At 39.8% G+C, this 26,111-nt stretch overlaps 1 protein-coding gene and 1 long non-coding RNA gene across 6 annotated transcripts; both read right to left on the reverse strand.

Moving 5' to 3' along the window:
* Positions 1-2,591: 2,591 nt before the first annotated feature.
* LOC5514669 (neurogenic locus notch homolog protein 1) lies at positions 2,592-24,650 on the reverse strand. 5 transcript variants are annotated; one of them, XM_048729170.1, is made up of 18 exons: positions 24,431-24,650; positions 21,498-21,543; positions 18,919-19,035; positions 18,060-18,217; positions 17,613-17,722; positions 17,012-17,072; positions 16,409-16,537; positions 15,305-15,489; positions 14,792-14,997; positions 9,140-9,418; positions 8,935-9,018; positions 8,048-8,256; positions 7,176-7,600; positions 6,774-6,869; positions 5,947-6,089; positions 5,734-5,790; positions 5,184-5,335; positions 2,592-5,053 (listed from the first exon to the last, which is right to left on the reverse strand). In XM_048729170.1, the coding sequence occupies exons 1-17, from the start codon at positions 24,479-24,481 to the stop codon at positions 5,223-5,225; spliced, it is 2,469 nt and encodes an 822-aa protein (XP_048585127.1). In that variant the 5' UTR covers positions 24,482-24,650; the 3' UTR covers positions 2,592-5,053; positions 5,184-5,222. The 5 variants fall into 5 exon arrangements, with proteins under 5 accessions (XP_048585127.1, XP_048585126.1, XP_048585128.1 ...); XM_048729169.1 differs by having other exon boundaries at positions 2,592-5,335; XM_048729171.1 differs by lacking the exon at positions 24,431-24,650 and adding an exon at positions 23,334-23,572 and having other exon boundaries at positions 2,592-5,335.
* On the reverse strand, positions 9,511-12,652 carry LOC116619452. Its single transcript, XR_004296692.2, has 2 exons — positions 9,836-12,652; positions 9,511-9,667 (listed from the first exon to the last, which is right to left on the reverse strand). It is a non-coding gene; the product is annotated as an uncharacterized LOC116619452 (long non-coding RNA).
* Positions 24,651-26,111: the final 1,461 nt, after the last annotated feature.

The raw sequence follows: 26,111 nt of genomic DNA on the forward strand, positions 1-26,111 counted from the left end.
TTTCCATTTTAACAGTTTATGATTACTAAAATATAAATATAAAACTTGTATGATAATAATATTTGTATAATAATAATATTTTCCATTTTATCAAGTGTTCTTTATTCTTCATTCATCTTAGACCTCTAAAGCAATCATTATGAGCATCCCATCAATCCATTCCTCATAGTGCAGTAATGCCAGGGTGCCTGTGCACCCCCCCCCCCCCCCCGTTTTTTTAGATTATAAGGAAAGGCTAGGGGCATGGCCGTGCACCCCCCTGTTTTTTTAGATTATAAGGAAAGGCTAGGGGCATGGCTGTGCACCCCCTGTTTTTTTTAGATTATAAGGAAAGGCTAGGGGCATGGCTGTGCACCCCCCCGTTTTTTTAGATTATAAGGAAAGGCTAGGGGCATGGCCGTGCACCCCCCCCCCCCGTTTTTTTAGATTATAAGGAAAGGCTAGGGGCATGGCTGTGCACCCCCCTGGTTTTTAGATTATAAGGAAAGTCTAGGGGCATGGCTGTGCACCCCCCCCGTTTTTTTAGATTATAAGGAAAGGCTAGGGGCATGGCCGTGCACCCCCCCCCCCTGTTTTTTTAGATTATAAGGAAAGTCTAGGGGCATGGCTGTGCACCCCCCCGTTTTTTTAGATTATAAGGAAAGGCTATGGGCATGGCCGTGCACCCCCCCCCCCGTTTTTTTAGATTATAAGGAAAGGCTAGGGGCATGGCTGTGCAGCCCCCTGTTTTTTTAGATTATAAGGAAAGGCTAGGGGCATGGCCGTGCACCCCCCCCCTCGTTTTTTTAGATTATAAGGAAAGGCTAGGGGCATGGCTGTGCAGCCCCCTGTTTTTTTAGATTATAAGGAAAGGCTATGGGCATGGCCGTGCACCCCCCCCCCCCGTTTTTTTAGATTATAAGGAAAGGCTAGGGGCATGGCTGTGCAGCCCCCTGTTTTTTTAGATTATAAGGAAAGGCTAGGGGCATGGCCGTGCACCCCCCCCCCCCCCCGTTTTTTCAGATTATAAAGAAAGGCTAGGGGCATGGCTGTGCACCCCCTGTTTTTTTTTTAGATTATAAGGAAAGGCTATGGGCATGGCCGTGCACCCCCCCCCCCCCCCCCCGTTTTTTTAGATTATAAGGAAAGGCTAGGGGCATGGCTGTGCAGCCCCCTGTTTTTTTAGATTATAAGGAAAGGCTAGGGGCATGGCTGTGCACCCCCCCGTTTTTTTAGATTATAAGGAAAGGCTAGGGGCATGGCCGTGCACCCCCCCCCCCCCCCCGTTTTTTTTAGATTATAAGGAAAGGCTAGGGGCATGGCTGTGCACCCCCCTGTTTTTTTAGATTATAAGGAAAGGCTAGGGCCATGGCTGTGCACCCCCTGTTTTTTTAGATTATAAGGAAAGGCTAGGGGCATGGCCGTGCACCCCCCCCCCGTTTTTTTAGATTATAAGGAAAGGCTAGAGCCATGGCTGTGCACCCCCCTGTTTTTTTTAGATTATAAGGAAAGGCTAGGGCCATGGCTGTGCACCCCCCTGTTTTTTTTAGATTATAAGGAAAGTCTAGGGGCATGGCTGTGCACCCCCCCGTTTTTTTAGATTATAAGGAAAGGCTATGGGCATGGCCGTGCACCCCCCTGTTTTTTTTAGATTATAAGGAAAGTCTAGGGGCATGGCTGTGCAGCCCCCTGTTTTTTTTAGATTATAAGGAAAGGCTATGGGCATGGCTTTGCACCCCCCCGTTTTTATAGATTAAAGGAAAGGCTAGGGGCATAGCTGTGCACCCCCCCCCCCCACATTTATTTTAGATTATAAGGAAAGGCTAGGGGCATGGCTGTGCACCCCTCCCCCCCCCCCCCATAATGTCGCTTATATCATATGTCCTTTACGACCTGCCCTGTCACCTACTTGATAGATTTCATGGAGAGACTGCAGCCATTTGAATAAAAGTTGAAAGAGGGGAGTATGGTGAAAGTGGGGTAATTGTGAATGGTTAGTTTTTTCTGCTTGTTTTTAATTTTTGAAATTTTTAGTTTAGAATTAAAATTGACCGATGTTGGCCTTGTTCGCATGGCCCTGTACGCTTTATACATCAAGCTGACTTTGGAGATGCGGTCAAATGATACTGCGGGCTCACAAAAAGCTTTAATTAAACCCGCGTCATTAGGTGAAGCTTTCTAGCATTCATCAATGTTACGTAATCAATTTAAAATATTTCTTTCTATTTTAACTGAGGTGCATTGCTGTTTACATTATAATACCATTTGTATCTTTATCAAGATAAATAGACAAGACTACTTAACGTTGGCTCTTATCACTGGTATCATGTAGACGTTTTATCCTGATTTGATTCATTCTGTTTAGTTTTTCCATTGTATAACCCCCCCCTGACATTGCCACTGGTCTGATAATGCTGTTTGCTAACCGTCAGAGGCGGAGATCCATGGGTACCGCAGGCCCGTAGCCAGGGGGTTTCGGACGACCCCCCCCCCCCCACCCCCCCACCCGGCTTGAAGGTCCGTTCAGAGCAAAGCAAAAATAGATAAAGTTTGGCTGGAGATATACCGGCACATCAATATGTCTTTAAAATGACTATAAAAACCTTTTTAAAATAGTAATTATCTTTATTATTATCGGCTATATATTAAAAAGTACCCTATTAATGACATTGTAAATACAAGATTGATTGCCTAGTGAAATAAGGCGAGGAGAGGGGTATACCGGAAATTTGGTCCGCTTAAATGGAAAAACGAACCACCCCGCTCAAAATCCTGGCTACGGGCCTGTACCGATGGTTTTGTGCTTAAGGAGGAGACAATAGGCGACTTGCACTCATTACAGCTCACGTGACTTTAGGAGGGGCAACTTTTCAAACTTTTCAATGAATATAAACCCTTTCTGACAAAGAAACTCTTTTGCTAATTCGTAAGCTGTTTTTTGTTGTTGTTATTTTGCCGCCAAATGCCGGAGTTTGTAATGTCGCTACTCAAAAGTCACGTGATAAGTTTTATAACCCAGCACATAAAGATCTAGATCCTCCATTGCATCTTGTTAGGAAATATTTCGTCAACATTTCCTTGTCTTGCTTTTATCCGTACGAGATTAGCAATAAATGTTTGCCAATTTTTGCGCGGTTTGCATGAAGTTTGATAATTTAAGCATAGCCATTAAAAATATCCTCTCTGTCTTTGATAAAAAAATCTACCTTATTATTGTAAACGTAGGCAGCATAGCGAGAAGGGTGCAAAGAATACGGATTTTTACTTCAGAACAGCTCAAAGAAAGAATCTCAGTCAACCAGTTCATTATGGCTTTAGTCATTCCACTTTAGGAACTTCAAAACTCTATTGTTATCATCAACTCTATAACGGGCAGTCACATAAATCATCTGTCAAATTAGTCTTCTTTACAGGCTTCTCGTTTGTAAGCGTTTGTTTTTCTCCTAAGCAGTTCCTGGTGCCACAATTGAGCCAGCTGTATAGCCATTTCAAGCATCCAGGTTTTTGTGTTCATTCGTTTCTCATTATATCATCTTAACCCTTGACTTTATTCACGCATTCCAACTCTTGACTTCATTCACGCATTTTAACTCTTGACTTCATTCACGCATTTCAACTCTTGACTTCATTCACGCATTTCAACTCTTGACTTCATTCACGCATTCCAACTCTTGACTTCATTCAAGAATTCCAACTCTTGACTTCATTCAAGAATTCCAACTCTTGACTTCATTCACGCATTCCAATTCTTGAATTCATTCACGCATTCCAACTCTTGACTTCGTTCGCGCATTTCAACACTTGACTTTATTCACGCATTCCAATTCTTGAATTCATTCACGCATTCCAACTCTTGACTTCATTCACGCATTCCTACTCTTGACTTCATTCAAGAATTCCAACTCTTGACTTCATTCGCGCATTCCAACTCTTGACTTCATTCACGCATTCCAACCCTTGACTTCATTCACGCATTCCAATTCTTGAATTCATTCACACATTCCAACTCTTGACTTTATTCACGCATTCCAACTCTTGACTTCATTCACGCATTCCAACCCTTGACTTCATTCGCGCATTTCAACACTTGACTTTATTCACGCATTCCAACCCTTGACTTCATTCGCGGATTTCAACTCTTGACTTCATTCCTGCATTTCAACTCTTAACTTCATTCGCGCATTCCATCTCTTGACTTCATTCGCGCATTTCAACTCTTGACTTCATTCACACGCATTCCAACTCTTGACTTCATTCAAGAATTCCAACTCTTGACTTCATTCACGCATTCCAACCCTTGACTTCATTCCTGCATTTCAACTCTTGACTTCATTCCTGCATTCCAACTCTTGACTTCATTCACGCATTTCAACTCTTGACTTCATTCACGCATTTCAACTCTTGACTTCATTCACGCATTCCAACTCTTGACTTCATTCAAGAATTCCAACTCTTGACTTCATTCAAGAATTCCAACTCTTGACTTCATTCACGCATTCCAATTCTTGAATTCATTCACGCATTCCAACTCTTGACTTCGTTCGCGCATTTCAACACTTGACTTTATTCACGCATTCCAATTCTTGAATTCATTCACGCATTCCAACTCTTGACTTCATTCACGCATTCCTACTCTTGACTTCATTCAAGAATTCCAACTCTTGACTTCATTCGCGCATTCCAACTCTTGACTTCATTCACGCATTCCAACCCTTGACTTCATTCGCGCATTTCAACACTTGACTTTATTCACGCATTCCAACCCTTGACTTCATTCGCGGATTTCAACTCTTGACTTCATTCCTGCATTTCAACTCTTAACTTCATTCGCGCATTCCATCTCTTGACTTCATTCGCGCATTTCAACTCTTGACTTCATTCACGCATTCCAACTCTTGACTTCATTCAAGAATTCCAACTCTTGACTTCATTCACGCATTCCAACTCTTGACTTCATTCGCGCATTCCAACTCTTGACTTCATTCACGCATTCCAACTCTTGACTTCATTCATGCATTCCAACTCTTGACTTTATTGACGCATTCCAAATCTTGACTTCATTCGCGCATTCCATCTCTTGACTTCATTCACGCATTCCAACTCTTGACTTCATTCACGCATTCCAACTCTTGACTTCATTCATGCATTCCAACTCTTGACTTTATTGACGCATTCCAAATCTTGACTTCATTCGCGCATTCCATCTCTTGACTTCATTCACGCATTCCAACTCTTGACTTCATTCAAGCATTCCAACTCATTACTTTGCGCACTTTCTTTTTCTCCTTCTTTTCGGAGCTTTTTGTGGAGGGTAGATCGTCGTCTACTTCTTCTACGCTTGAGCTAACGAAGCTGACTGAAACAACAACAGAACAATCGTTATCTACAATAACTTGTCTTCCACATTCAGTAACTCTATCCTAGTTAAGTAGGGTGCGCCCAGCCCTTCGACCGCGAAAAAGATGGCCATTTCTTATTCAAGGTTATCAAATGTAATACGTTTTCTATATGATATCTATAAATCTATAATTTATCTAACACAGCAAAAAGCTTACTTATGGCGCAACTGAATTCAACAAAAATAGAGCATAAGAGATCGTTTAGAAAACTTTACCACACATGAATAGCTGGCTTGTGGCTTTGGCCGTTTTTCAGATGAATGTCATAACAGGGACATAGATGCCTCGGCCACGCCCTGTTACCCTTACACAGGGCTCTTGTGGATGAGGGGATAGTTGAATAATGTCTACTCACATAGTCCTCGTCCACCTCGAAACCTTGATGGCTTTTTCGTTGTTTTCCTCTTTGCTTCTGTAAGACAAGGCACAAGTCGTTTGGGTGGTGCCGTATGTTTATAAGATCAAAACGAATGATTGTTGGCGTTATTGACACACGTTTATAAGTATTTTCAAAATACGAGGATATTTTCAAATGGTGATTTTTATAAATAATAGTATTGAATCTCACCAATTTGGTCCTTAAGCGAACCCTGGACTTGAAAGACTCGATTGCTTTTATCTTTGGAGATGACAGGAAGAATTTGTCCCCCGGGGGTCCCCTGCTGGGAGTGCTTTTCTCTTTGCTTGCGCGACCACTCGGAATCGGAGTCACTGTAATATCGAAACAACTTTGTCTCAAGAATTCCATACTTTAGCACACACTTCTAGTATTAATGAGTCATATGAACAGAGGCAGTGATCGCAAATCCAGTGGGGAAACTCACTTTTACCAGGCAATTATAATATTATAGTTCTGGGTTGAATAGTGCACCCAACTCATGAGTATTAAACCCAAATCATGCAATTAATGTCGGGCTGATGAAGCATGCATCCTGGCACCCCATTTGATTGATTGTGATACGCCCACGTGAGTGAAGACACCCCTATGATTAGATTGATTACTTATGTAGTCACGTGTGGCTTTAGTAATAGCCCATTTCTAAATCACGCTCTTCTGCTCACCAAAAAAAAGCAAGCCTAGTGTGTGCTTAACATACAGGGGCCGGTTCCTAGAAAGCAGGTTAGCCGCTAATCCAGATATAAATACGGCTATCGTGACGGTTGGATAAAAAGGGCATTATCCCCATGTTAGCGTTAACATGTTTCCTAGGAACCCGGTGTAAGATTGTATACGGCAGATTTGGTAAAGGGCCTCGATGTGTAGCTTTTCTCTGTGAGCGGAGCGCAGATCTAAAACAGGCTATTGCATCCCACATTATGTTAATATTGTCACGTGATATCCTAACATATGCGCCCCACACGAGGTTAATGGTTAATTGGTCACGTGAGGCTCACAATTGCCTGTATTCGGAGTATCCCGCCGCGCCTCGAAGCGATGATTTCGATTGGCTCTCCTCGGGGATTGACAATGATCGATTCATGGCTTTAAAGCTGGAACAAGTAAAGGCATCAGAGCTAACGCATGCAATCCTGACAGGTCAGCAGTTACTGGTGTCTGTTCATGCGCTGTGTTGATATGTGCACGCATGCGTTCCTTTTGGTCAGAGGCATTTTGCATACTATTCATGCGCATAATGGTGTGCTGTGTTGATGTTGTTGTGTGAGAAATTAAATGTTAGTATTAGTTTTAGCTTCTACACTGTTTGATGATTTGTTAAAGACTGTCGGTATCCTGCGGTAAAATTAAAATGGTACCAAACTTTTGGAGGCACCTTCTCACCTCGACATATTACTTACTTTGAAGAGCCTCTGGATTTCATTAGTGCGTCGCTCTTCTTACTTTTCCTCGACCAAAACCTCGTTATATCGGACGACTCTCGGGAGAATCCACGCTCCCGTTCGTTTCCCGAACTTTCACGGCTGCTCGGCAATCCACTTCCGAGCGACGACCGAGTGGGCGAGTTAAGTACGTGTTGTTTCGTGGATACAGGAGAAGGCTGTTTGGCTGGGGGACTGTGGTGCTTAGTAATTTTCGTTACTTTTAACGGACCGAGGCCCGACTCGTTTTTGACCGGAGAGCCCGGCTTGACTTCGTGATTCCGGACAGGCGTCGGCTGGAAGTGGAGGTCGAGCCGAAGATGATCGGGGACTGTTCGAGTTTTCAGCGGTGCTAATGTTGATGCAGTAGATGGTTGTTTGAGAAAGGGTGTTTGTACATTACCCTGGAAAAAATCCAGAGCTAAAGATTGAGATTGAAGACATTTAAATGCATACAGGAGAACATTCTCTGACATCTTTTGTATTTTGCTTACCACCTATGCTCTTTCGCGCTTCTTAGAAAACCCTAGGATTGGTACTTTCTTAATATGCATGCGCATAGTAGAAAAGTTAATTGCAAAAAGAATATTAGCGAAGGCAGAGCTTCCAAATCACCTACGCAAACCACTAAATTACATATCATTCATTTCATCAAATTCTTGTCTTCTGACAGAAAGAAAAAAAAAACCCAGAAATTACCGAAAAACACACCCCACCGAGGAGCTGCCCTAGAAATACTACCATGGGGAGGGTAAATGGGGTAATGAGGACAACACCGCCCTCGAACTGGCGTCTCAAAAAGTAATAGGATAAGGTTTAACCCCCGCCCTCAAATGTTTGGAACACTGTACCTCTAGGCTGAACCTTGGTAGCATCTGTGCCTTGCTCTCCTGTTCTTCTACATTATTATTATTCTCTTCGGTAGGCAAGGGGGAGACTGGTATAGGCGTCAAAACCATCTGTGGGGGGTAGCGTAGCTCATCCTCGCTGCTGTAGCCTGCCGATTCACCATCATCACTATGGTTACCGTTCATAGTCGCGTACAGACTGTCTAGTTTTTCTAAGAAAAAGATTTTAACGTCAAGGGTTGGTCCAAGAAGTCAGGATTGTAACATAGCACAGTACGGCGAGCATTGCCATGATCTAGCTAGTTTTAGGCGCGTACCCAGGATTGCCAGAGGGAGAGGAGTGCACAGCCTTTAGGAATGGAAAAAGAAAATTATTCGAATAAGAAATGAAATTTTGGTCACTTTTTGGTGGCCAGGGCAACCCGCATTTAGGATGCAATAAAACAAGAAAATGCTTTTTGATTGAAAATGCTTAAGTGCAATATATTATAGAACTTGTCAATTCTTGGTGCCTGGCTAATTTTCTTTAAACTTTTTTTCTTTCACACATTACTCTAACTGGGGGCATTCTTAAAAAAAAGCTCAGGAGATCTCCTGGGCTTTTTTAGAATGCCCCCTGTTAGAGTAATGTGTGAAAGAACGTGGTCATTGCTCCGCTAATGCTTGTTATGGTAGTATGTGACGTCTGTCCAGTGCTTCAATAAAGCTGGTAAATGTGGCCAATGCTTTGAGACTACTGTCGTTGATTGATGATAGCGATATCTGGTGATAGATAGTGGCTGGTGTACTTGTTATATACCATTGCTGTTGCGCACTGGTAGTTGTAAGGTATGTATATGGTATGTATGTCACGCCCCTGTACACCACGTGATAACCGAACATCTGCTTACTAAAGCTTGGAGATGCTTGTGACGTCATGTGAGCTGAGCTTGCGCCATGCAACACCGCACACAGTGATCTAGCGGAGTCTTTACCTAGCATCGAATACGCATGCGTCAAAATATATTTTCAATAGCTTTGGTTAGTTTGCTTATTAATAAACTCTACATAACTGATGTTCTACCCACTGTTTAACGCAATGGGAAAAGACCACACCTCTGTCGTTATCGTTGCTATAACTGTCCTTGTCGATGACAAGTTCTACAGCCCGGAGTGACGCTTTCAGGATCTCTTGGACCTCGTCATCGTGTGCGCGTTCCTCGGCCCGAGTCTCCGCACTCACGTGACTGCTGCTTGATTTGCGCCTGGTTACCGGAGAAGAAACCGCAGCGCCGTTTGATGTGATTGCGGGCTCGAACACAAGTTCTGGTGGCTTTATGATCGCCTCTGAGACGATGTGAATTTCGGGCGGGGTTGGCACGCGAATTGTCTCAGCTGAAAAGAGTAAAAAGATCTCACTGTAGCCGACTATTGTAGTGTAGTTTTCGCCCTTGGAATCCATTTCAATTAGTTTTTCTGGTTTAATATTTGGTATTTGTTTATTTCGTGTTAAAAGTGTTTAAATGTGATTTAGTATTTTCTTGAAGCTATTTAACGTACATCTGTGGTGGGTGATTGATGTATTTAATTTCGTCCATGCTGTGATGATGATAAGGTTGTGGTGCCGATGATGAGCCTATGATTCTTGCGAAGAAATTAGATGATACGCATTAGCTGGTTTGAATCAAATTCTCTTCTAAAGATTAAAATAATGTATTATCATTGCGACAGTTATGACAGATTCAAAATATTAAAGACAATCAACAAAAGCGATCTCTACAAAAAAATGGACCTCAAAAGCATCTAACTTACCATATTTAGCCATGATGAGTCGTTAAACACTTTTATATTTGAAACGTCTCAAGTTTGAACGCGTTTTGTTTTACGTTTTCTACCATAATTTTTCTTGAAGGGTGGAAAGTGCGCTCAACACGGATGAGCTTTCGTCTGTGTGTACACAGCTGCCACCCATTCCCGCGTGCGCAATAAAACACTAAGCCCATGAAAACTGAGACTATGTATTGCTGAGTCAAGATTGGCAATGCGTATTATTGTTTGTGAATCGAGACCTTGAATCCGATTCTTTATTAGAACCTTTTTTAGTACCATAGTTTAATTTTGACTTTTTTACAGACTCCATTTGAAATTCTATGACTATGAAAATATAATTTTAGGAGAAGCGTTTTGGAGCTTACGTGTAGACTCAAGATCAATTTCTCTTATAATTTCACACCCTGTGTTAGGACAGACCTTTTAATTAATTCTATCACCTTTATTTTAAATATTTCATCTTTTTATTATTTTAGCAACTAACTGGCGTATTTTAGAAATAGCATTTCCTGATTCCCATTACTTCAAAACAACGCCTTGTGTTATGTACTCATACTAGTGTTGAAAATTGATTTAAAGATATTCATAACAGTTTTTATCACATTTTTAATCAGTTGTTTCTAGAATGATGGCGTCCTGAAACTCTCGAGGGAAGATTAAGGGATAAGAAAAAAATTGAACAAATATCAAGTAATCGTATTCTTTCCCCCATTACCCAGATTACATTACCAGGTAGGCACGTACTTCCTCATATCATGATGCATTGATAAAGGTTATATATTTTGTACTCATTTCTCATTTTGCATTTTTCTTATATATTACAACGATCAATTAATTGATTTTACCTTCATTTATCTTTAGTTTTCATTAGCTTACTGGACTAGTCAACTAGTCCTAACTAGTCTAATTTTTTGTGATTTTTGCACCAAAATAATTCGCAACTTTTACTTAAATGTATTTCTATATTTGAATGGTAGAGTGTTTACTGTAGTTGCATTCGGCAGCTCTTGTTTAGACTGAAGTTTGTAATTTATCATAAGAGATCCTTTCCAGACCCAAAGTTATGCCGAAAATTCGGTAGTCTGTGTGTATGTGTGTTTAAGGGGGGGAGGGTGGGGTTGGGGGGAAGCAATCACAAAGGAAAAACCTCTGTGGAAAGTGGGGAAATGGGGGGGGGGGGGACTTCTATTCCCGCACGGTTCATTTCGCGGATAAAAAGGATGCAACAAGTGCAGATCCGCTCGCACTAGCAGAACAAGACGAGATGCGATTCTTGCGACGATTTAATCGCACCCCAAAATTGCACGTGTCATAAGCCTGCAAGCTCGTGATTAGTCGACAGACTGCAAATTTATAGCGGTAATCTAACGTGTTCGAAATTTTTATGCAATAAATTGCTGCAAACTTTTAAATCAAACGTATTCAGATACAATAATTAACCGTATAAAAAGCCATTTGCAACCATTTTCCAACAAATAGCGTCGCGTCTCAGCCCACTGCGATCTGGAGTTGCGACGAAAATCGCAGTTCGTTTCGCGAAACAAAATTTGCTACAACGCGTGCACGGTAAATGTCACGAGAGAAAAATAAAATTATCTGGTAAAAATATGAATGGAGGTACTTCTAAGAACAAAATATTCATGTTTGGACTTTGGAAGCTTTATATTTTGAATTCGAGTTAATCAAGCAGGGAAATTGGAAATGAAGATAAATAAGATAATAGGAAAAAAAGTGAAGACATACAAAGGTTAACTTGACTTTTGCGACAGTTGATAAGTTTATTTTTGGACAGGAGACCTGATTTGGTGGAAAAGCTCCTTATTTTAGAATCCAGTAGTATACTATTATTACTGCCTATGTGTTTAGTTCCACTGTCAACATCCTCAATGCAAAATGATGCACTATGCGAAGTTTAAAGTAAAGTAATGCCATTTTTTTAAATGAAACATCTTGAAGGGCGCACTGCATTTAAATATCCTCCTAAGTCTCAAAAGGTGTTTTAAAGGGCTTAATATCACACCTGCACTAAGCCTATAATATTTATGAAAAAAGGGAAAACATTGTATATAAGAATCCCTATATAAAAATATACAATTAAGCATAGTGCGTTCATATGTACCAAAAAATAGGTACTTTTCAGACGCGCATCGATAAGATAGCAATGAGGGGTTCTAGGCATATTATTTTTTTCTGATAGGAATCGCCAGACCAGTACCTTTTAGTAATTTTGTTTTGAAACACTGAAAACCGAGAGATTTTGATTATTCGACTGTTCGAATTCTTAATAGCCTAGTAAGCTAAGAACCGTCACTTTTATTCCGAAAACACTTCTCTCTAAGCTGCACACACACTAAATAACAAAGTGGCTTTCTTCTGCGAGGGGTTCTGCATGTCAGATAGGAAAAAAATCAAAAAGGACTTATTTCCGGTAAATTGTCTTTCGCTTTTAATCGCACTAAGTTTTTGCGTCTTATGGTAAATTAGAAAAAAACCCCGCACCATTAACAACAACGAAATTGGTCATAGAAGTCGCACAGTCGAACAAGTAGGGGATAAAAACGAATCCATTTTTGCTTGTCGGGAAGTCAGGAATAAATTGAACTAAAACCGTATTATAATATGCATGATGGAAAAGTCAACACTAGGATGCGAACATATTGTACACAAAACCGAGAAAAACTGACTTTCAGCAAATCTCTTGTTCGTTTTATTATCACGATCAGCTTATAATTTTTTAGAATAATAGATTATTCTAAAAAGTCGGCAAAGCCTTTTAAAAGACAAAAAAAGTTCGTTGTGTTGAACTTTACCTTTAACAAAATCAAAGCGACTTTTGCCTTGAAATCTTCAAGTGGAAATGTCATCCGCTCGGGACTAACTTCGGATACGGGGCGATCGTGTATACGGGCAGGTGGCTTTGACGCTAAAAACCCACATCGGCGGCAAAACTTCAACTTTTATCGCCAGAACTGAAGGGTTTTCCTATCAAACTGCTCTCCGTTGTGAGGAAAAACAAATTGGTAGTTCATCATTTCACAGGCTTCCTTTTTCCCGATGTTATGTGAAAAGTTTGTCACCGCTAATGCAAATTCCTGGTTGCTTTGGCTACATCGACGTACCCTCGCGCGCATTTCGACTAAAAGCCATTTTGACAGGTCATAAAAAAGACTTCATTATGAAATAGTTTCCTGAATCAGGAACTTCGAAATGGCATAAAACAGAGCTGTTGTATAACTGTTTTCTCTCAGTTAGCGCTAAATAGCTAAATACTTCCGAAAATGGTCCTGGAAATGAAAAGTGATATCGTATCGTACCGCTACCAGAAAAATTCTGAGCAAAGAACTAACTACTAAATTGAGATTTTCCCTACAATACCTTAGTCTTTGACTCAATCAATCGCGCTTTGAATATTTAAAAACCTTTCTTTGAATTGCTTATTCATTCGTTCATTCATTCAATTCAATCTTTCATTCATTTATTCATGTATTCTAGCTTAGAAGCCAGGAAAAAGGCAAGGCTCGACATATGGCAACTTTTTGTTTTGGATGATTTTTGGTTTATATCAATCAAATATAAGATGTATCACATATTCTTATATTAAAGGTAAAAAAAAATCCTAAAAGTTTGAGTTTTGTTTAGCGTAACATCAGGTAAATCAAGGGCACCCAACGACCATTTTCGTTCAAATATCTGTTCGGAAGCAAGGTCACCTACGGATTTCGGGGTCGGCCTAGAAATGTCTGCTTTTTTCGGAATTTGTATTTCTAGATCACCTATGTTTCTCGGGAAGAGAGCTGGATCACCTATGTTTTTCGGAGTTGCTTTTGTTACCACCATCACCATTTTCGAGGGATTTTTACGTCAGGATGCTTTAAAAAAAGGAACCCTAGTATTTTCGGGAGTGAGTATACAAGGGACATTACCTAGAAATTTCGCTTAAGGATCTTAGAATCGCTTGGAGTTTCGGATGCCTCGGGATGAGTAACTAGATGTTTCGGATGGCTGTTATTTCGCCTAGCATATCCGAACAGATAAAAAATATATAGGAAAACAAATAAAAACGGTATCTTAACTCATTTTAGGCCGGTTGTGAAATTTTCGTCGTTTGGTGCCCTTGATAAATGAAATATCGCCGATTAAACGACAGAAGCTTGTCACCAGGTCACATAATTCTTTCAGGGTTTAAAAGGGATTTTCAAATTTGATAGACACTGTAATCTTAACTACGTAATGTAGAAGATTTCAAATTCAAATTATGATAATTTCGTGAGCTTATTCAATTTTTTAAAAGGTCGTTAAAGTCTATTACTATACTACATTGACTGGAAAAAATTATTAACAAAAAGAATTTATAACGAGCTGCAATTATCCAATTAAAGAGTTATCCATAACACACAAAGGATTATTTTGCGGCAGGTCTATCTCATCAGTAACATGCACAACTAATTGATAAATTAGATAATTGATAAAGGGATGACAATGCAAATGATAATGCAAATGTATCCCTTAAACCACAGGACTCCTAATCCTTTGGTGAAATCAGCCTTACCTTTGTGCTCTGGGTTCCCTGTGCTTATCTAATGGTCGCTCAAGTATAATCAGCCTTACCTATATGTTCTGGAACCTCTGTGTCTAATGGTCTCTCTGGTGTTATCAGCCTTACCTATATGTTCTGGTATCTCTGTGTCTAATGGTCGCTCTGGAGTTATCAGCCTTACCTATATGTTCTGGAATCTCTGTGTCTAATGGTCGCTCTGGAGTTATCGGCCTTACCTATATGTTCTGGTATTTTTGTGTCTAATGGTCGCTCTGGTGTTATCAGCCTTACCTATATGTTCTGGAATCTCTGTGTCTAATGGTCGCTCTGGAGTTATCAGCCTTACCTATATGTTCTGGTATTTTTGTGTCTAATGGTCGCTCAGGTATAATCAGCCTTACCTATATGTTCTGGAATCTCTGTGTCTAATGGTCGCTCAGGGTTGTGTTTGTATAGTAATCTGCAGCAGGCGTCGTGATGACCTTGGTGGGCGTACATTATGGGCGTGGCCCCGTGCTTGTCAACTGAGTCCTTGTCTGAGCCCGCGCGCAGCAGGGCAGCCACACAGCGGGCGTGGCCAGTGGCGGCGGCCCAGTGGAGTGACACTCTGACATTGACATGTGACAGACAGACATCACCATCATCATCATCATATTTAGACCCAGATAGACATATCACCAATATTTTAATACAGAATTATTGTCGTCGAATTATTGTCATCGTTATCGTCGTCATCATCACCATCATCATCAGCAATCACCATCATCATCGACATCAGCATCATCTAATAACCATTATCATAATAGTCATCATCACTACTACAATCACGATCAGAATCACCACCATTATAACCACATCATCATTATCTTATAATCATTATCGCATCACCACCACTGTCATCATCATTGCATTACCTGTTCTCGTTATCCTTGGAATCGACGCTGACGAACCTCTCGTTCAGCAGCTCCTGTAGCGCACTAAGATGTCCTGCTGCGGCAGCGTAATGTAGCGGGGTTTTCCCCGAGAAGTCTTTCCCGTTCAACAGATGTTGCCCTGACGAAGTGTTCAGGATCACTTGGCAGCAGGACACACTGCCATTCTGTACAAAATAACATTTGCGCTTCATGAGCTATCGTTTAAAAAAATGACAAGAAAATATTTAGGAAATTAAGTGGAGGTATCTGATCTGAATTCAACTTATCGGGATCTTACTGTCCTAAGCATGAAAAAATTTGCAATCATTATTGGTTTCTTACCGAAACGTATAGGTGAGTTTACTAGTTCGTAGGTTTCTCTTTTTCACCATCTATATTTTTCACTCTGTTTAGTATCAGGGTTCGAGCGCCTTTCGTGTATTTCGCATAAACGTGTTTAGACGATGATGTTAAGATTGAAATTATCATAGATTTACCATGATACAAATTTATTCCGCTCATTGATTTTTCATGCTTGGTATCGCATTTCGAACGAAGCTGTTTTTCGTGTTCAACAAAACAGGCTTCCTAGTCGGCTGATTTGTATTTTTATTTCATGCTGATCAGCGGTCTATTTCGAGAACTCCTGTACCGAAACATGTTTGTCCCGTCCTCCGAGCATTCACTTTCTATTAGAAACTTCTAGTTATGTAGATACGCGTAATCCTTTCATTATCAACAACGCGCGCCGATTTTTAAATCATGATTACGAACGCGCTTGACCATTATCTTCGAACAACGTGGTTAATTGTCAGTCGCAATTTTTTTTTTTTTGCTTTCTTATCATTTCAATATTAACGCGCACTCGAACATCTTCGCATAATCCTCTCTTACGCACTTGGTTCTCAATTCCGCGCTTACTCGTTCTCTGCTAATTGTTCTTATTTCTGTAGGTTTCTCTCAAACTTTTGTAAGTCCTATCTCACTATTCATTCATTACGACATTCTATGATTTGCACGTATCATTTTGAATGCGGCCGAATTTTTGGACCGATGCTTTTTGAAGCAAAAATCTCAAAATAATTTCAAGCCGTCGTGGGATACCTGTGCTGCCCAATGTAGTGCCGTCTTGCCCTCTGTGTCACGTGCTACAATCTCTGCGTCGTGGTCAATAAGAAGCTTGACGTGTTCCGCGCGCCCGTGGTACGCCGCCCAATGGAGTGCGGTCATACCCTTTAAAGCAAGCGAAGATCACAATAAACCATACATCAATACTATAGAAATAGCCTTAGATTGCATTAGCTGGGGGAGGGGTGCGCAGTCATAGGTATCTTCATATGGTTAAAAGATAGTATTTGACGATCCCCCCCCCCTCCCCCAAGGTACACACCTAGGCCATGCAATGAACCTTACCTTATGTGAAGCGAGGCGTTGTGTTTATAAAGCAAATTAAACTATTTGCATTGCGATTATAAAACAAGGGATTTATTTGTGATGAGCTCTGTACAAGCCTGAGTGAAGCGTTCAGGATATTTTTAGAGCTCCAGTCATCGTAAGAATGTGTATTTATAATATTTGTGCGATCTAGGCACCCCATGGCGTATTAGCGTACAGAATTGAGGCGTGGCATATTTTTGTTGTATTTATCGTTTATTTGTACTATTAGGGTGTTACGAGTGATGTGCTTTATACAGTACTACCGCCCACCTCGCCGTCTTGTTTGTTGATGTGGTCTGAGGGCAAATGCTGAAGTAGAAGCCCCACTGTTCTAAAAAAGGGCATTAGAGTCATACATGAGTAGGAGGTTGTAGTAGGATGTTGTAGAACGGCCCGCATCATATTTTGGTCCTGGGCAGTGTTCGGTATGGACGTGACACGTGTCATTTTCGCAGCAACACCGTTGGAGCAAGTTAACAAATGAATGGACAGTAAAGGACTACGCATCGAAACCAGAGTTAAAGACATATGCTCTAAACGAGTTTTTAGTTGCGTGACCACCGTAACTTCCTTGCTGGTGTGGGGATGTCGCATAGTCCATTGACTATATAAGCCAATCAATAACTCGCTGCTTTATAAATGCCGCGCCCGACCCATTTGACTGCATACAGCAGGGAAATTGATTGTCGCTGGCGTAGTGATTGATTACGCGCTACATCCTGAGATAGATTTTAAATTCTGGGCGGCCACAAAGCTAGTCGTTTTGCATTTACCTCCCCCCTTCCCTTATTCGCCAGCCCCTTTGAGGGTTTGCATCCCTCTAAATTACTCCCCCATCCACCCCCTCCAGGGTTCAGATTGCCTCATCTACCTGCCACTGCTGTAGTACGTAGCAGCATGTAATGGTAAGCGCCCGCAGTTATCCACGATTGTTGAGTCAGCGCCCACCGCCAAGAGATAATATACTCCATCATTCCAGCCCTGTGCAACCAAACACAAGCGTCACCACAAGCATTCAGAGCATTAAGAAAATGATCTCTTTTAGGAAAATTTAGAAACTCCATCAATAAACGCAAACATCTAAAACTGACAGTTAACGACGGGCAAATAGACAGGAGGGAGGCGTGCATTAGAAACTTTTGCGTTATTTAGTCTTAAAAAAATGGTGTGAAAAAGATAAAGTTCATACTACTTGTTGCTATTCGCTGAGTACCTGGTCAGCATCCAAGACGAGAGGAGTAATTGCTTAAGATAATTATTAAGAGAAGAGTGATACAAAGAAGTTGAATGCCACTATTTGTGACCACTCACTGAGTACCTGGTAAGCTGCCAGAGCGAGAGGCGTCCTCCCAAGGTTATCTCTCGTGTTTAGCGAGGCACCGGAAGTCGCCAGGAACTGCACACATTCCAGGTTACCAGTGCTGACAGCGACAAATAGTGGAGTCATTCCCTCGCTGTTAAGCGCCTCGATTAACCCTTGGAAAATAGGTCAAATGTAATAATTAACCCTGGGAAAAGAGGTCAACTGTAATAAATAACCTTGGGGAAAGACGTCAACTGTAACAATTAACCCTGGGAAAAGAGGTCAACTGTAACAATTAACCCAGGGAAAATAGGTCAACTGTAACAATCAACCGTGGGAAGATAGATCAACACTGTTACAATTAACCCAGGGTAAATAAGGCAACTGTAACAATTACCTTGGGAAAAGAGTTCTCTCACAAGTCGTCTCTTCTATCTTCTATCATCTATCCATTATCTCTCCCTCTCTTCCTCCCTCCGAAACCCTTCCCTCGCTCTTCTACTATCCTCTATCCATCTGCTCCTTCCCTCCTTCCTTCTCCTACCTAATCTCTTCCCCCTCCTCATCTCTTCCTTCTTCCACCCACCCACCCACCCCTCCCTCCCTCCTTCCTTTTAAGCCCTCCATTTATACTTCTGCTATCGTTTTTTCCCCTCCTTTCTCCTCTATTCACCTTGTTTCAAACACTCACAAAATGTAAATCCTACTCACTCTTCTTTTGTCTTCCCTCTTCCTCCGCCAGCTTTTTCAATATTTTCATTAAAACAATAGTTACAGACAAACGTGTAACTTAACATAGTCTCTCTCATTGTCTCCTTGCCGCACCCAATTTCCCAAAACATTTTGTCCATAAATCCCGGACCATAAATCCCACCTTTATCCCTTTGAAATTCTTCTTTCAGTGCCGTTATATCCCCAGCATGGACGAGTTCGTGGATGATGGAAGCCATGAGAGCCTGTGTCTGTTCAATGTGGTCATAGCCAGCCACGCCTGACAACCAGTGAGAGGCTATTAGCAACATGGGTCACTAAACCCTCAGGGGCGTACTTAGGATTTATTTGAGGGGGAGGGATGCGGTGGGGGATACAGATAAAAATAAACCATACATCAATACACTAGAAACAGCCTCACTTAGACTGCATTAGCTAGGGGACAGGGGGGGCTCAGTCATACTTATAATATGGACAATTGATAGTATTTGACGACCCTTAAATAACAAAATAACGAAGACCCACTTTTTGGCAACCAATGGGCAGGGGGCGGGCATACACACCCTGTACGCCCCCCTAGGTATAACCCTGAAACAGATATAATAGGGTTTGGGAGAGAAGTCTTAGCACATTTCAACAACAAGTACTTCGCTTGAGAAGGGAACTCCCCCAAAATAAATTCCATGTGCTTGCCAAGGAAATACAGGCACGCACTAAAGGGTGCGCAGGGCGGGTCATTTATTATTGAAGGACGCACCTGGAATAAACCTAGAACCTGAGGAAATGCAAAACAGGATTTGATCACTGAAAATAGACTAAATCCTAGAAAGTAGATTTTCAAGATTTCTATATTGCATTTATTTAGTAATATTCTAATGCCAAAATGATGTTCTACCAAAATTAAAATTAGAGCCGAATCATCCAATTTTTGGGGAGCAAACCGATCTATTAGATTAAGATGGGAATAGCAGAAATCTAATAATAAGAAAACCCTAAGGGATAGCAGAAATCTTAGAATAAGCTTTTAATGCTTAAAAAAAAACAAGAAAACCCTAAGGTATAAGATTTAGGGGTGATTATAAGATATATACCCAGTACTCACATTTCGTATCCTTTAATCATTATCGTTTATCATTTGTTCTTTTTATGTTAGTTATCATTTTGAACATTGATTTCAAAGATGAGTAGTATTTGTTTCTCCTGTAGGAACTATTTCTGTACTCACATATTTGCACGGTCATTTTTGCGTACAGTTGGCTTTTTGACAATTTTATTTTTGAGTCGATTTTGGTATTTTTTTTTCCTTAAAACTAAACCACCATTTTTGTTTTGATTCCTATATCAAATAAGTCGTTTGATGTATTTCTCTATCCCTTATAAAACAAACTATTGTCGTGAGGGGTTTTAACTTTGGTAATTGTATTTTTTTTTCAACAATGACAAACAGCTTTTGTTAGCGTTCAGCTGTCAAACCCAATTAAGTTCTGAACTTTATCGTCACAAAAAGGTGAGTTTTCTCTCGGTTTTAACTTGGCTTTTCCAAATTTTCCACAGGAATCAGCTGTGGACAATTTTCGCATGATTTTAAGGCTTATGACCAAAAAACAAGTGTTCAAAACAGGTAAATGAAAAAGTAATATTTTGACAGGTCCTTAACAGTCCAAAGACTGCATTCGTTAAGAGTAACAGTTAGTAAATATGATTTATATTACTTTATGGGTGAAATAACAAAAAGTACACTTCCCTACGGGCATTTGTATTTAAATAAAAAGACGCTTAATCTAGCGTTTTGTATGACATGTCTAGCGTTTTGCATTAGAGGAAATTCATTTTAAATATTAAACTTTATTGAAATAAACCAAATGCAATGACCTAGACCAATTTTTTGTTAGAAAGAGCAGCAACAAGAAATAAATCGATTGCTTTTTTAATAAACACTAAGGAATTTGTAATCATCTATTTCTAAAGAGACGTGTATAGTCTTACACGTCCTGTGAAGGCTACCGCATACGAGTATTTCAACTGCGAAGTTTGGTCATATGGCAATTTGGGTTTTCTTCACCAAAAGCAATGTTCCCTCTGAGTAAATCACAGCGGTGGAAACATGGATATTGTTTGTGAATTATTACATTTTGTACTACTTAGTGTATTTTTTATTTGACATGAAACAAGCATTATCTTAATCATTTCTATGAAACACGCTATTCCATTGTCGGATTGGGAAACTCGACCACATTGTGGTCTTACTACGTCTGTGTTTCTCAAATAACATAATAGTTGGCGGCATGAAAAACAACTACATCACTTTTCGCCTTTTAATTTCCGAAATGTTTAATTTGTAATACTTCAAAAATCATAGAAAGCCGTTGCAGGTGTAAAAAGCAATAATTTTGTAGTTTTCAACTACACAACACATGTTATCATCGAACGAAAGCTATCATCAGCCTTAAGGTTTCTCGACCGACGGAAACGGTTAAAAACATTTTCAGAGATCAGAACGCGATATTTCTTTCCCTGAGTTGTACCCCTTATAGACATTTCAAACGGGGAATTCGAAATTCTCCCGATTTCGTAGTGTGTAATAAGATTCAAATAATCATACATATTCAAAATTAGTATATCAATAGGAAATGCTGTTATTTTTCAATGTGGCAATCCGCACCGGGAAATAGTGCGTCTTTTTGCGCTATTGCTAGGGAAATCTCCACTGAATAAATTACATAATATTATAACAACACTTACTACGTCTGGGGCCTCTCCTTCCAGCTTGTGAGCTCGGTCTGTCCATCTAGAAGTAGAAGCGAGTGTAAATTGGAGACGTTATCGACTCTTTCTCATCAAGGTGACTTGCGCGCTGCTTGCTGGATCATCTCAAAAGATCAGTTAAGCCAAGCTCTAAAACACCCATCTTTCTCTTAGTGGTTTCTAACACTTTGGTCGTGCTTCTGTTTATTTTTTTTTTAGCAGTGTTGCGATAATGACTTGAGCCAAATTCGGCTTTCATTAATTCTGTAATTCTCAGCGCGCTTTTCTTCCCGTTCTTGTTTGCGCGTGTATGAAATTGTGACATTAACAGCGCTCGATAGCGCGCTATTGGTCAATTGCCCGGCCTTTTGTCTATTGGTGGGGCACCTGCAGCTCTAAACACAATAATACACCTAACGCATATTGTAGTGTTAAATCCTCCAGTTCAGCTTTATCACATCCTAGCCTTATTTTTCTAAATTTTACTAATTTTACTATTTTTGTATTGAGACATACTAACGAATTATATGTGCGTCACTACTCACGTAGTAAAATATAAGTAAAGATACATTAAGAAATAATTTTGCTAGATAACCTTTAACAACAAATTTGTTGGGATTTTCTGTAAATGATGTTAATGAATATTCGCTGTTTTTATAACTTTGTGGAATCTTACAATTTTTAGTAAATGACTCTCCAAGCAAAATAGATAGGAAGAAGAGTTTTGTATAAAATTCACCCATTGCATGATTCCTTTGATTGTATAACATCGCTGCAGTTTATTTAAGACGGCCTTTAGCCCAATGCAAACACACGATGATCGAATTGACGGATTTGTAGGCCCAGGGGATTTCGAGTTTATGTGTCGCTTGCGTGTTGTCAATGTTTATTCATGTGCGTTTTACGTTTCGCCAGCTTTTGAATTTCGATCGTCAGAGTTTTGCAACAACGTAGATTTGTGCTGTCAGTCAAAAAGATTAAATTACAACCATTACATAAATAAGAAGAGCAAGAGGTGATTGTTAATATGAAAATAGTTCATTCTGTTGTGATTGACAGAATTTGATTGAGCTGCGACAACCAAAGATACGTTTTTTAAGAGAGCTATATCTTAAGATACAGTTTTTTTTCCTAGTATTTCCTAATAACTTTAGGACCAGCTTTGTATTGTACATTTTGTCTCTGTGCGTAGTTGCCGGAGGCCAATAACCTGCAAAGGGCGGGTGGTTATTAAATACTCATTTAAAACCCCTCCAGAAAAATGGTCTAATGTTTATGGAGCAATTACTATAATATATGTTTTAGTGCGCGAAGCGCAAGGTACATTAATTGCACCTGAATAGCATACATCAAATAAGCCCTATTTTTTCTGTTATTTTGAATAAGCAAACAAATTCGAGATTTCAACAGAGATTATAGAGCACATGTGTATATTAATTGTACAGTTTGTGTCTATGCTTAAAATATAATTTGCCATCGACCTTCTAGTTACCCAGTTAACAGTTTTGTCTGCCGCGATGTTATTTCAAAGGTTTCTTTAAATTTTATCTAAATGATCGCGCTAAAACGTCAGCCTCTTCATTCGCCTTCCCGCATTTTTTGTTTCCTTGTTGACACTTTCTCCCCTGCCCTCCCCTCTGGCTACCTCCCTTTCTACGCTTAAGTTTCATTAAGTTCAAGAGTGCATTGGGAATAGTAAACAAATGATGAAGAAAAATACATGGAAATTGAGAGTAGACGAAAGATAAATGGGCCAAATAGGGGCGTTTTTCGTGACAAAATCCTTCCGTAAAAAACTTCAAAGCTGGCCCCGTGCCGTTCAACTTGACAAACCTGGATTTTTTTTGTAATACTATCTTCCATTATTTTATCAGGAAAAAACCCGGACGTGTAGTTCTTGAGAATAAGCAAGGCGTCAAAGGAGAATCTCGCCAAAAGTTAAGTAAGGCCCTAATGATGGAAGTCATTATTTTTAAGCCAAACTTTCGATATCTCTCGCCAAGATAATCAATTGTACTCGAGAATCTTCACCCAAGTCTGCCGTGTCTCCCACATACTCTTTATGCTCGGCTTTGCGCCAAGTCAATCCAGAAGGGAACAATTCCCCTCCCTCAAGATCCTGTGTGCGCGCATCGAAAGATATAAATCAGATAAAAGATGTTATGCTTTTTCTCTTTTCGTTTAAAGGTCAGTTTGTAATTGTTGCCCGGGGTGCTCGTTTCCGTTTTGTGAAACTATTATGCTTAGTTCTTTTTTTACATTTGCTGGTTGTTTCCATTTGAGCATTTAAGCTTGCGCCAGATGAATAAAAAAAAATGCAATCCAAGCTTGCAAGAAGCCTTTACTGAATTTGATCCTATGAGGATTACAATCGTTCAGTATCGTAAACCTGTAATGCCGAATAGAATAAAAGGATTTGCAAAAACACCAGAGTTTTGATCATATGCGGAAACGGGTTTCTGTGCATTATCTGGATTATGGTATTATATAAAAGGAAATCTAATTACACCCAAAAAACTGTAAGTTCTCGCAAAATTTGTGTTCAATGCAATATTTCTCCTTGTCGAAACTGTTCCATTCGGTTTAACCCATCTGTTTTTGCAGCATACGACGCCGGCAACATCTAGGCAGAGTGCGCTCAGTATATTTTAATTTTTTTCTGCTCATTTGACAAATTTACTACAAGCTATGCGGTCGACCCTTAGGCGAAGAATCATTCTGTGAGTTTTCCGCTAAACTGTGTTTGTCAATTCGCAAAAAGGCTCTCTGCAAAATTTAACCGGAATTTATGCAATGTTAAAAATGATTCGGGCGCTTTACACCTTTTGAATTAAATTTGGAATATTCAGATATAATTGGGGATGACGTACACTTGAAAGCTCCTTGCCGCAGTGTTAATGATGGTGGAATATTAAATGCAATTTCATCACCTTCATGTTGGGTAAGATGTTTGTGTGCCGTCGTTGCTTGTCATTGGCCATTTTATCAAGTTTTCGTAGACCGGTCTCCTAGTCTTCGATCATCTTAATCCCTGCTACAATTCCTCTGCGATCGCCCAATGTTAGCCATTTGATTAGTAGAGTGATCATTGAATGACGTCACTGGAAATGTGTTTTGATGTTTGAGCGTTTATGAGATGGCTGTTTTTCCCTTTTCGGCCAAATGGTATACGATGTCTTCCGCGCATGCGCGCCGAGAAAACTGTGTGTCAGAATAGGGCGACAGAAACGTCTATGCGAAAAGTAAAGAAATTAAATATATAAATATATATATATATATATATATATATATATATATATATATATATATATATATATATATATATATATATATATATATATATATATATATATATATATATATATATATATATATATATATATATATATATATATATATATATATATATATATATATATATATATATATATATATATATATATATATATATATATATATATATATATATATATATATATATATATATATATATATATATTAAGAATATACTTAACTTTTTCATTGACAAGAGGGGAAGTACTGACGTACCCAAAAAGTGTGTAAGGGAATTTCTATATTTAAGATTTACAGAGGCATAGACCGTCCAAAGTCTACACTAAAAATACATTCTTAACGAAAGTAACGTTTCCGTGATCCATTTCTTGATGTGAGAAATTCGTCATTTACTTGAGCAGTCATTTAGCAATAAAAATACTAAAGAGCCCTTGAATCAAATTAACACTCGAAAGACCTTTTCAATTTTGAATTTCATATTGTGGTCTCCCACTGCGTATGATAGACTTTACTCGTCTTTGTTCAAGTAGGTCTTTCATTCTGGTTAAGACATCTTACATCTCTTCGGTGTTCTGCGTTCGTTCTTTTCTACTCTCTTTCGGTTTTACCTACTGTATTTAGCTAGATTTCAAAGCGTTATCAGTCACATCTCTTTATACGTGGTATCACTATATTCCGAATGGATAGTGATCAGCTATTACATGATGAATTTGAAAGTCTGGCAAAATAATGTAAAAGACATAAGGCACGTCAAGGCATCAATCATGCGGAAATTTCAGACCCAGATCAAATGAAAAAAAAATCTGATTATCCGTAGTTGTGGAGCAGTGAAACGGCGTATTTTCAACACCATTGATTATTCCCTCCTCTCCTCCCCCTCCCATTTGCATTGGTGTAGTACCCCCTTTCTCCCTTTCCCTTTACAATGGCATAAAGCAATCCGCCCTCCCCCTATTCCTCTCACTCTTCAATCACTACAAAGGCGCATCAGTACCGAGCGAATAAAGACATAGCAAAAGATGCAAGCTCTTTGATATTTTCTATTGTTTATTATGACCAACCCTTCCCAATGACTTCTCCTATTTGGATGTTTCCATTTCCGCGAAATGAAACATAAAGCCATTATGCCTGCCTCGAAGTCGCTTCGCTGGGAAAGATGACAATACCCCCATTAGCGTGGTTCCTGTTTTAATTGTTTTTATCAAGATCTAGACGGTGATTGTACGAGTAGAACTTCCTGTAAGCGGTTTCTACAAGAGCTGGGAGAATATTAAGCTGTGAAACAGAGTTAGTTAACACTGTTTAACACGGGAAATG

The sequence above is a fragment of the Nematostella vectensis genome, chromosome 6 (assembly GCF_932526225.1).
Source record: "Nematostella vectensis chromosome 6, jaNemVect1.1, whole genome shotgun sequence".
NCBI lineage: Eukaryota > Metazoa > Cnidaria > Anthozoa > Actiniaria > Edwardsiidae > Nematostella > Nematostella vectensis.

What these genes read in the sequence shown, in the direction of transcription:
- LOC5514669 (XM_048729170.1), bottom strand. Translation starts at nt 24,481, where the DNA reads ATGGCCAATGACAAGCAACGACGGCACACAAACATCTTACCCAACATG. An exon ending in AGAATTTCAAAGGGATAAAG is followed by an intron (nt 18,218 to 18,918) that starts GTGGGATTTATG and finishes CTATTTTCCAAG; the next exon opens with GGTTAATCGAGGCGCTTAAC. An exon ending in TACTCCGAATACAGGCAATT is followed by an intron (nt 6,090 to 6,773) that starts GTGAGCCTCACG and finishes TCGATATTACAG; the next exon opens with TGACTCCGATTCCGAGTGGT.